This window comes from Typopeltis vanoorti, chromosome 22, assembly GCF_054136105.1.
Source record: "Typopeltis vanoorti isolate ZY-2024b chromosome 22, IOZ_Tvanoo_1.0, whole genome shotgun sequence".
In the NCBI taxonomy this organism is placed as follows: domain Eukaryota; kingdom Metazoa; phylum Arthropoda; class Arachnida; order Uropygi; family Thelyphonidae; genus Typopeltis; species Typopeltis vanoorti.
The window spans coordinates 84,418,084-84,430,868 of NC_143570.1; the positions used below are offsets into that span (position 1 = coordinate 84,418,084).

The 12,785-nt window shown below is 35.0% G+C and overlaps 1 protein-coding gene across 1 annotated transcript in view; it reads right to left on the reverse strand.

Annotated features, from left to right (window-relative positions):
• Positions 1–424: 424 nt before the first annotated feature.
• Positions 425–12,785, reverse strand: part of LOC150094530 (melanopsin-like) — a 55,640-nt gene continuing 43,279 nt past the window's right edge. The window contains exons 3-4 of the mRNA XM_090412229.1: positions 12,467–12,593; positions 425–1,337 (exon numbers count right to left, since the gene is read on the reverse strand). Of these exons, the coding sequence (XP_090268355.1) occupies positions 487–1,337; positions 12,467–12,593 (978 nt within the window). The 3' untranslated portion in view covers positions 425–486. The remainder of the gene's footprint in view (positions 1,338–12,466; positions 12,594–12,785) is intronic.

A 12,785-nucleotide genomic window follows, 5' to 3' on the forward strand; every position in this document is an offset into this window, starting at 1 on the left:
GAGCGATGGTAAGATGTGGTAAGTGGAGAAATTACCACATGTACAAGCCAAAAAAAGATACGTATTCTACAAACAAACAAAAAATAAAATAAATAAATAATTTAACGTTGAAGAATTATTTATTAATTCGTTTGTCCTAGCGCCTACAAGCTAAGCGTTGGACTTGAACGAAACCTAGTGATATGATATGGACGTTAGCTCTAAATCGATTTTGTGCACATCGTGTAAAGTAGTTAACACTTCCATTGCCAAGCTGAAAATTGGAATTTCGTGTGGTGGCCAATTTTTTTACCCTTCATTTAGTTAGCGACGTTCACGCGATAACGCGTGATCGGTCGTTTGGTGCTGGCTCGCATCACGCGATATCGCTTGATTGGCAATGAACATGTTAAAGAATTTCTCCACATAATTATACTGGAAATAATAATTTATTTATTTATTTTATTTTATTTTATTTTTTCATCGCAGAGTTTACAGTTACTGTTCTTAAGTATCAGTCTTTCGTAACTGTCCATCATCTTTCCAAATCTTTTTCTTGAAGCTTGGCAGATATTGCTTAATTTTTTTGTTCTCACAAGCAATTTTATCCTGGAGAAAATCCGGTTTCTCGGGCAGATGTAGTGCATCGAGAGATACAGATCTTATTAGTTGTATCGTTGACTGTTCACCAAGGAATCTTTTAGCTTTACGACATTTACATCTTGCTTTAGTTTCTTCCCAAGAGCATAAATGTAGTACTCCATGAGGTTTCCAGTGAGAAGTTATATTCGTTGCGTTCGAGTTTGTCATTGGCAAACTTTTTTCGCTAATGCAGTCGTTGCCCTCCTTATTTATTGGGCAACAGTTAACATATGGGGAAGGGTGTTTGGATATTGGCGGTTTTAAACTGCGCTGCTCCATTTGTACAACTTGATGTGTTTTGGTAGGATTTTTAAAGCAAACTGACCTTTCTTCCATTGCACTCGTTTCGCTGGGATGAGTTATTTGATTATTTTCAACATTAATAACGCTGTTATCAAAGAGATGGAGATTATTCTCGTGGGAAGACAATATTTCCTCGTGCACTGCAGAAAAGGGAAGAATATCCGGAGATTTTGCTGGCTTTCCTCCGCTGTTTTCTTGATCAGTATTTTCTACTTTGTTACTCCGCTTAGGCTGCACTTTTGTTTGGTTTATCTGACGAGTAATGGTTTTCCCTTTCTTGCTAAGAGAAATAAGAGGTAAACTAAACCAGCTGGTCTGAATGAGAAGCTTCTTGGGACAGTTACCAACCGCCATAAGAACATCTGGCGAGGAATTATACCATCTGGATCTTCTAAGTGTCTGATTTGCAATAGCTGCAATATACATAAAAAAATGTTACGATCAGAATTCTGATTAATATGGCATTGTATACACATTTGGCACACACTATTAAAGTCTAAATCGTTTAAAAAAATTTTAAAACATTGAAATAATTAAATCTATCATAAAATATTTTAAAATTACCGAATGTAAACAGAAGGCAAGTTTGAAATTATCTTAAGATTTTATAATATGGTGGTGTGTCTGCAAATATTTCTTATAATTATTGAAATTATTAAAATATAAATAAATTATCTGTAAATGTTTTTATTTCTTTATTTTAAGCTGTGGCACGTAACAGGCGGACACAGAAAGCCTCGAAAAAGAATTAAATATTGCTCCTTCTCAAAAAAAAAAAAAAAAACGAATAAAAAAATTAAAATATATTATTTTTATATATTTGGATATATTTATATACAAATATATATATACAAATATATATATACATACAAATATATATATATATATATATATATATATATATATATATATATATATATATATTACCAAAAATCGCCGAAAGGGGAAATTTTGGAGCTAGCGAAGCCGAAAACAAGAGGATAATTACATTAAAGGCAGATAAAATGGAATAATAAAATGGAATATGAAGCCTTCTAAATTCCCAAAGGGCCGCTACGTCATTGCACTGTTTAAGGTAAAACAACTTAACAAGTAAAGCACGCTGAGGCATGGTAGGACGCATATTGAGCACAATTCGTCAGTCATTCGAATAACTGCCTGAACGTTCCCAATCTCCCTTTGTAAGTGGAATTGGTGGCGCTGCTGTCCCGTACGCACAGCAAAATTTGCATAATCTTTTTACCTGCGTTTACTGCAAATATTTGACTGTTTTCGGCTCCGCCAGCGCAAAAATTTCCCCTATCGGCGACTTTTATATATATATATATACACACACACACACACACACACACACACACACATATACACACACACACACACACATATACACACACACACACACACACACACACACAGGGTGTTATTAGGATTGACTCGAGATGTATACATTTATAAAATTAATATTTAACTCACTAGAACCCGAGAAGTAGAACACAAAAAACTTTAATAAATCACGACTAGTTTCATCTGTGTCCCGACTTCTTCAGGTGAGTAAGAAATAACATAAGACTTATAAAACTAACAAGGTAAAAAACATTAACTTTCCAGCTTAATAAAAAGAAGAATAGTAACAGTCACATTTGAATTGGTGACCGCGTGCTATTGTTAGCATGAGTTGAATATGAGTGACAGCTAATTTTAGAGCGCCAGTACTGGATTACTGCGCTATGGAAATCAGGCAAACTGTAGCTCATTGTTGTTCATGTGTGAAGGGTACAGAACTATTTCTTTGGATTCTACAATTCGTCTTTCAAATTCATTATTGCACATATATAAATTGGTTGTGCGGTCCCAATCAACTTGGTGTAGGCGTTCTTCGAGGTTAGAGTTGGCGGAGAAAAGAACATGATTGGAAAGGGCGCTCGCTGGTGTTCTACTGTAGGAGATGTCACATCTATGTTCCTCAAGACGAAGTGAAACAGATTTATCTGTCTGACCAAAATAAGGTCAACCACAGTCGCACATAGCTTTATAAACACCTGAAAAATGCAGTTGGTTGTGTTTTGGTTTTGGTCGACTCAGAAAAGAACGAAGTTTTGGCAGAGTTGTATAGTCTTTTTTTATGTTGAATTTCTTCATAATCCTGGATAGTTTGGGGGTAAGAGAGCTAATAAATAGTAACTGTATGTGAGTGATAGGGTTGGATTCATCTTCTTGTCGAGGTTGTTGACGTGGTCTCAAACGTTTAGTGATGTTACGAGATGATATCCATTATTAAGAAGGTGTTTTTCAGGAAGTTAAGTTCTGTTTGAAGGTCTTCTTCTGTGGAAGTAAGACATCTTGCACGATGGGCAAGGGTGGAGATGAAGACATGTTTTTGAGGAGGGAAGTGATGAGAAGAGGCATGCAAATATCTATCGGTGTGGGTGGTTTTTCGAAAAATTGAAAATTTAAGACAGTCAGGTAATCTACTGATTTTTAGATCCAAGAAGGGGAGAATGCCGTTAATCTCTAGTTCTGATGTGAATTTAATGTTCTGGTGTTGATTATTTAAATGGCTTAGGAAGTTTTGTTGTTCCTCTAAACCATGTTCCCAGATAAGGAAAACTAGTCGTGATTATTAAAGTTTTTTGTGTTATACTTTCTCGGGTTCTAGCCAGTTAAATATTAATTTGATAAATATATATATATTATATATCAATTATATGTATATATATAATTTATTTATTTATTGACAACTCAGAATTAATTAAAGAATTATGATAGTGAAAAAAATATAAAATTAGGAAATGTTTTTCTACCTTGTTTCCCCCGCTTTTCTTTCCGCGAATTAACGAATGTTTCCCCCCCCCCCTCCTTCCTATTGCGTAAGAGGAAGTCACGGCGATTGTTACTACTCAATCATCTCCTGGAAGATACTTATCGCTTACAAGGTACAAGTGCCATAATCGATACGGGTATCTCCCAAAGTACATGACAAACGCTTTCCCAAGGATGATCGACTATTTTGAAATTGCGTAACACGGAATTATTTTCAGCAATGTTATAAACAAATATTGTACAATCGAACATTGGCCTAAGTCAGAGATCTCGAATTTGTTATCCTGTTCAGCATTTACCTTGTATGTGTTTATAAAACCGTTTTTAAATGTGAACTTTTCATGTTATTCATGGTATACGGAGAAATTATGCCATTTAATAAATTACTGGAAATCACACGACACGCAAAATTTTCTAAATTAAACAGTTCAAATTTCGAAACTGCGAAAATGAACATGCCCGAGTTTTGAAAAGTTGATAATTTACTTTCGCAGTTTCATCATCCGAAATTGAGAAAAATCGATGTAATTGGTGCTGACTTGTAGAGTTTCGTCAGTATATTCTACTTACTAACTCTTTCTTAAATGAGTACAGTATTGTCACTAAAAATAATAATAAAGCTGTGCAAACTAAATTTTACGGTAGGAAAAAAGCTGTAAGATACAACATACAAAAAATGAGATACAAAACTGAAATTAAAATGTAAAAAAATATATCGAAACGTCAACGTTTTTTGAAAATTAATACATTATTTTTATTAACATAATTTCTGTTGATATTATTTTAACAATACGAAGAAACGTTACAATTTACAGTATATTTACTAAATTTTAGCATTTCCTGAGAGACTGGTCGCTAACGTATTAACATAACATGCTTTCATGGTTAGTAGCTAGTTTCATTACAGGGGAACAAATATTTACTTCGTCTGCTTACAAACACTAAACATTGAGTACACAGCTGAACTGATATTCTTTACTGTCAGAACTATAGCAAAACAACAAATAAAGAAGAAAGAAAATTTCAAAATAAAAATAATGAATAAACCAATGTTTAAATGTTCGCATCATGCTGAATATTAAAATCTCATCACGGGCAGAGAATTTTCATGTTCAAGTTGCAGGGTGCGCTCACTTGTTTCAGATGTATGGTCCTAAATTCGCTTTTCTATATGAAATTATTTTTAATTTTTTCATTTGTCGTGAAATAAAAAACAAAAGAATGGATGAATGTCTAATTTTAGTGTAACATAAACCATTTTAGAAAAATAAAATAAAAATGGATTAAGGAATGCGAAACTAAATTAATGATTCAATGTGTGTCTGAAAAGAACAGTTTTCAAAATTTGCTCGAAGACAATTTCGAATTCTGCGTAAAGCGCTATTACAGCCAGCATTTTCTGCAAATGTCTTCTTAACCTTTCCATGAAAACATCTGATTCTGATTTAAATATCTTCGATCCTGAAGTAATTATATTTTAAGTAGTAATTCGTTCTAAAAATTTAATTTCAGTTTTTTTTTTATTAATCTATTTAATTAATTAATTTTTTTTCCGTTTCACGGTCTTAGTTTTCATTGGAAGAATATCATTCACTAAATTTAATACGAATTCTCATTTTTGTATGTTAGATAAATAATTGCATCAGTTATTAACAGGACTCGACAAATTATGCAAAAATAAATAAATGTACTCGCTGGAGGCCTCCCATTTTTCAAAGACATGTCCCATTAAGGCAGTGTTTCCCAAAGTTTTTAGGATCATGCCCCACCTCAACGCCTCAAAGATTTTGTTACCCCCCCCCTCAAGCATAATAGTCAGCCAAGTTCCGAAAAAGTATAATATAAATATATAATTTAAATAAATACGGAACATAGATAAAACTGTTTTTAATTCAACTTTCTTCAATGAATATAAATTTTATTACACTTTGTATATTATAAACCATAAATCGAACTGAACTCGGGAAAATAAAATCCAAGTTAATGCGATCCTTGAGCTTGATGTCTGCTGCAAACAGTTTTTATTTGAGGTACTAATTTAGTCAATCTCAAATCCCCATGGTTTGTGATATCCAGATGATTTCTTTTTTTCAGTAGCAAGTCATTTACAGCAATAAAGCCACATTCAACTAAATATGACGACGGGAAGGGCAACAGTATTTTTTTTTTTTTTTTAAACTAGTTGAATTTCGGTATTTCGTTTCTGTCTCGTCAGAAAGCCATGCCATCGTTCCTTTTATGTTGAATGAAGTTCTAAGACTCATCATTTTGCTTTTCTGAGAGTTCTTGATACTGTATTTATGTTGACTGCTGTACTAATGTCAGCTTTTTTTCTCGGAAAGTCAGGGTTGCAACATCGATAATTTATCGCTGACAATGGTTTTTTTAGTATATCGGTGACGAATACAACATCATTTTCTAATTGCCCCCCAAAATATTGAAAGTGTTATAAAGATATTAGTGGTGCCATATTTATGTTTTCTTAAAGATAAAAAATTATTTGGAATTTTTTATTATTATTATTATTATATAAAAGTATTCTATTCGGTCCAGTCTACAGCGTATTTGTCGAGCCCTGTTATTAGCACGCAATAATAAATTGACGAAAAATGGGCATCCCATGGCTTACTTCGATTGTGCTTCCGTATGAAATCATTTTAACATGCAGTTCATGTGGAGGGGGGGGGGGTATATACTTCATCACAGTCTTAAAGTTGCGCTATACCAAAAGTTGCATCACCACTTTTAGTCAGTGTGACCAAAATTAATTAAATAATTTGCTAGCGCTTATTCCTGATTTATTTTAATTTACTTTAGTAAAATTGTGCAAATTTTATCATTCTCATTTCGATTTATTGAAGTACAGTCATTTGAAATTGGTTAGTGTAGCAGTGACTTCTTGCTAGCTATTAAGGGCTTCCACAGCGTGTTGTTTTTATTCTTACAAAACAATTTTGGTGTGAGAACTCTTAGACAAGCCGCAACAATTCAACTACAGTCAATGTTTTTCCAGCAATATTCTTCCTGTTCATAATCAGCAATAGTTTTCTGGTGTCTTGATTGTTAATCCTGGAATCATATTCCATCACGTTTGAATAATCAGTCAAGCACTGTTTTGTATTTCAAAAAGGCAAATTTGCCATTGCATTTTCTTGGAATTTACAACTGCATCTTTCTATTTTCCGAGAAAAATGGGTTAATAATCAATTACTATTCGGCGCGTTATGCTCTACACGCGATGTGACACAGTGAGTCTATCGTTGTACAAAATGACTTGAGTTAAGATACTAATATCATTGGCATGGCGAATTGGTGAGATGCCATGAATAATTTCTTTTCTTCCCTCGCAGAAGAGAAAATAGTTGTCATAACCCCCCCTCTTTGGTATGTATAAACACAGTGGGGCAATTACGATTTTTTTAACCATCCCCACCAGAGGGGTGGGAACTCTGACATTGGGGCAGATGCGAGGGAAGTTGGTGCCTGAAAATTTCCAGGGGTAAGATATTTATTATTATTATTATTGGGAGTGGGAGCTGTGTAGGCAGGACCTGCGTTACCATTTAGGCAAACTAGGCAACCGCCTAGGGCGCAAAACTTTCAAAATTTTGCAAAATTGAAAAGAAAAATTAAAATTTGATTTTTGTATATTATTAATAAAGCATGCCAAAATAATTTTTATTTTTTATATTTAAAATTTCATTTAAAAAAATCCAACTTGTGAAATAAGGGGCGCACTTGTAAACTTTGCCCAGGGCGCAAAATAACCTCGCACCAACAGTATGTATAGGCATACGAACGGTTGCATGGTGGTATCGCTGCTCCCGATTTTTATAGTTTTAAAGTGGTTCTAACTACTGTTTTTAATTTAAAAGTGTCATAAAGTAATTCTACTTGTCACGCTGAAGACAGTGATATATAATTCGCCGAAATGGGCCAAGTGGAATCCAAATTTTGAGTTTGCTGAAAATTTAACAGAGTTCACCTTGGTCACTAACGAGCAAAGGACGTCGCCATCTTTACAGTTGCTCAAGGGAAGAAAGGTGAGTCATGAAGTGCAACAAGTGCTTGAAAGATTTATCGCCCGGAAGTTCTATAACCTGCAGGAAATGCCCTAGGAATCTTCACTTTACATGTTCCGGAATTTCAGAAACAACATGGCAACACAAATCCAATACCAAACGAGAGGAATGGAAGTGCCTATGCTGCAGAGAGAACAAAGAAAAGCGACTACCCATGGCGCAACCGATTACGCCGGAGGCAGAATCGGATGATGAACTGAACAGACAAAAAAAAAAAAATACAGGTGAGGCTTATAATTTGAATTCCGTAAATTTATTACTAGAAAAAGGTTTAGAGAATATAAAAGCCAGCTGAATAGATCTTATCCAAGAACTCTTTGATAAACAGAATAAACAAATAACAAAAAAAAAAAATAGCGAATATGAAGAGTTTATTAAATATAATAATTCAACAGTCGAAGAAGTCTTACAAATCGTAAAAAACATTAAAATCAGCATTAACGTACTAACTGACAGGCAACACCAATTGATGAAAGACACATCCGAACTCCGTCAAGAACTTAATTCCCTAAAACTACACTACAAACTTTTAAATCAACAACAACATAAAGTAGATCTTGTCATAAACGGTCTTCCAGAAACTGGTGATGGGAGAACTAGGGGGCCATCCATAGAAACTCAGCAAGAGTGTAGTTAGCAAGGGTGTTAGTACTAGGTTTTTTACTTGGAGAGTGGTGAATGAATGGAATAGGCTGCCAGAGTTTGTTGTCGGCGCCATGACTGTAAATGAATTCAAAGCAAAGTGTGACAGATACTGTGGGAATGCCAAATAGTTGTTCTTGATATGATGTTTAGGGCCTCCCTCGATGAGTCTAAGGACTCCTTGGAGTTTCCCGTAATAATAATATCTTGCCTATTCACCAGTCTGCAATTTATATTCGCTGCTCATAATCCCAATGTTGCTTTTGTTATCCGCGTATGAACCTTTTTAATAGCCTGTTTCTGGCCTAGAAATGCAGGTGACTAAATCGATGCGCAATAGCCCAGATGTGGTGTAATCAAATCCTTACTGCAGAATTACCACATCCTTATATCTACTTGTTAGTGTTCTTATAATAATAATGTTTTTACACTTTTGCGATATGTCCTTTGAACTTCGATTCTCTATCCACCAATATCACTCGCTTCCTACACTTCCTGTAATAATAATATTCGTAGGGGGTTTCCCCTTCCTTTTGGGGGAGAATTGAGCCCTCCTAATGAGGGATTAAGTATATATTCATTTATGACTGTAGATCCCTGTGTGTTCACGGCCTGACAGGGAGATTTCCGGTGAAAAAATCTCCCTAGCTCCATACGAGACCGGCTAACTCACCATCAGTCGAAAGAGACCAGATAAAGATCCATCACGTCACTGACGGGAATCGAACCCGGTCTTTCCGACCTTGGTTCGATTCCCATCTATGAAGACTGAGCTACGGAGCCTCTACCTACAACGCCTCCAATATGATACACCTCACTACACATTTGTGATCCAAAGTGCAAAACCTTACATTTACTGAGGTTGAATTGACATCCCCACTTGTCTGCCTGCATAGTACATTATTCAAATCGCTCTAAAGCACTGGTAGATCTCTAACATTCCGAATAATTTCCCTCTGATGATAAGTCTGCAAATAACTGAATATCCGCTTGCAAACCACTAGCAATATCATTAACAAATAAGTTAAACAGCAATGGTCCTAGAACAGAACTCTGTGGGACTCCACTGTCAGCTCTCCTCCTCAGAGACATAGATCTCTATACACAACCCTTTGATATCTGTTAGAAAGCCAGTTTATTATCCGATCAACTGACTGATTATTCAATCCTATTTGCCGTAATATATACACCGATTTATTATGTGTAGCCTGTCAAATGCCTTTCCAAAATCCAGAAGTATCACCATATAAAGAACAGTCACCGTATTATAAAATATAAGTAAATTAGTGAAAGAAGCCTCCTTTAACAAACCCATGTTGACCTCTATTCAGAGGTCAGGTCAATATGGGTATTCTCTTCCCATATGACAGGGAATAGAATACCCATGAATACACGGGTATTCTATTCCTAACCAATCTCTCCAAAACCTTAAACCACTCCAGAAATGCAAACAATTCTGTAATTTGAAACATCTGTTTTGCTTCCACTTTTATGCAACGGAACGATCTTGTCACTCATTAGGGATGGAGGACACTCAACTATCGTTAAACAACTTTGTTGTTCCTACCTTGTGAGTTCCTTGGCACATTCTTTCACAATGCATAGTGAAATTCCACCCACTCTCAATAGCCTTATTCACATCAAGATGACTTAAACAATTATAGACTTCTACCTCATTCACCTTCGCCGAACTAGGGTGAAGTATTGATTCCTCAACTTCCTGCTTCCTTGGAACAGTATCATTACCACCAGTATATATATATATATATATATATATATATATATATAATAAAAAAACTGAGCAAAATGATCACTGAACAACTTTACAATAACTTCTTTGGTCATTCTTACACCATCTCGATCAAGCAGAGTTATCCTCCCATAATAATTCTTTCTCTTGCTGGTTGCATAATGGAAAAAGTCCCTAGGATTTTTCTTGGCCTGTTTAGCTAGTCTCCTCTCATAATCTTATTTGCCCTTCTTGTTATGCCTATCACTCTTCTTGCATGCCCTTTATATATTTCACTGAACTGTTCACTTCTTTATTTATTCTGTAATCTTCTCTTCTGCAATCCGTGCTTAATTTTTCTATTCATCCATTTAATATCTATTTTGTTAATCTTTTTTTATTTAGGCACCGCCGTCATGAAATACTTCTTAAACTTGACCCACGCAATAATAATCTCTTTTCCTTAAAGTTCTTTTCCCTAAAAGAACTTCTTCAATATGTTTTCTGAACGCTCCATAATCTCCTGCCCTAGAGTTCCACATGTATCCGCTTCTTCTGGATACTTCTGCATTGCCCTCGCACCTCCTCAGGTCACGACTGCATGCTTACTGTCCAACTGGAATGTTGATACGTTGTTTATAATTACATTATTCGACGTTATTACTAAATGAAATATATTTTGCCCAAGAGTTTCCGCCATCACCAACTATATGAGATGGTGATCTCTTAAGAACTCGAGATATTGTTTCCTTTCTCCCATGTTATTTTTTCTTTGTCGTTTATATTTCGAAAATTGAAATCCCATTATTATAACACTTTTTGCAATAGCTAATTTGCTTAAACGTTTCTTTCTCATTTCGTTCATTATTCCCAGGTAGGTCTGTAACACCCCAACTAAATATCTCACTCTCTCTTCCCTGTAACATTTATTTCACACCACACGCTTTCAAAATCACTCTCACTGTTACCCCCTAGTCCCTCAAACTTAAACGGACACAACTCATTGCTATCATCAATAATATCCCCTCTCCTTTTCTTATAATTTCTGTCTTCTCAAAAAATGCGTGCTATACTCATACTATACCCATTAACTTCAATTCCAATCAAGATATCAGTCAACCACGGTTCCGTTGTACCTGCTATCTGAGGCTAGACTGTGAAAACCAATGCTATAAGCAGAGGAGGGTATTTTAAAACTTTTCCCTTGAGTTTCAATTTGTCCCCTTCTCAATGTCATTTCAATTCATGTCAATGTCATTTCTTACAGCCATCCTCATTCCCTTCGATCCGCACATTTCATTTGATCAATTATCGATTTGTCATGTAAAAGGCGCTTAGCTACGAATTTGCCAAGGGCGTTAAAAGCCCAACCATGTCACCGCTCTCCACAAGGTGTTAGTCAATCCCCTTCAGAACGATCTCCTTTCTGGTCTTCGTGGAATTCCTTAGTACTTTCGCTACATGTCCAGCTCTTGGGCCATTTCATGTGTTACAGTACTTTGTAGTACTTACTCTAGCGTGTAAACAAACTTATAATTTTGATAAAGATTATAAATTAAATTATATATAGATGTTCTTTATCTGATTGTCTGTCTATTATTGCAATACCTCTTCCGTTATAACGTTATAATAATAGCGCTTGATCAGTAACAGGAATACAGCATGATTCGATGACGTCACATCTGTCTAATCGGAATAGTGGCAATATTATATTCTACGGGTAACGTGGGACTGCATTTGAGTACTCAGTTATTTATTTTTAGTTTACTAAAAATAACGTCATCAAACTAACCAATGCCAGATGATCATATAACCCAGATGAGTCTTTGACTCCATGAGGTCTTGGGGTGGTAATAATAATAATAATATAAACATTGTCAAATTACGTACTAGCATTTTTGTAATAGATTTCACGGTTGATTAAGAAAATAACTATTTATTAACTTAAAAGCTAATATTGAAATCTATTACAAAAATGTTTGATGAACACATAAGCCTATCCACGCGTATACGTATTAGCATGTTACACACACAGGAAGATAGTTATATATTTTTATTTATATACACATATTATGATTATTTATGGGGACGTAAACATCTGGCATCCACGTGATTTAGAAATTGTTATTTCTGATGCAAGTGGAACATAATACATTACCGGGTTTAAATGATATTGGTTAAAACGTTTTACACTTTCAGTGTGTGTGTGTGTGTGTTAAATATTCCGGAATATTTGTCATGTTATCAAGTAATTAACAACGCCACCTACCTGTTATACTTGTTCGATATGTCGAACTGCCACACATAATCTCTTTATATCCTTGACGAAAGGAAGGACTTCGAAATGCATAAATAATAGGGTTGCATGCAGAATTCATATATCCACACCAGTATGCCTGAAATGAAAATACAAGTAAATAAATGTCGAATTTTGCGCTTAAAATTTCCGAAATCGAATTTTACATCTCAGGTGAAGATTCGTTTTGAATCTACACCTGAGATGTAAAATCCGATTTCTGTGCAGAAAAGTAGCACTGAGAAGGCATATGAACAAATTCAGTTTGACTGACCGAACACCTGTGAATTTA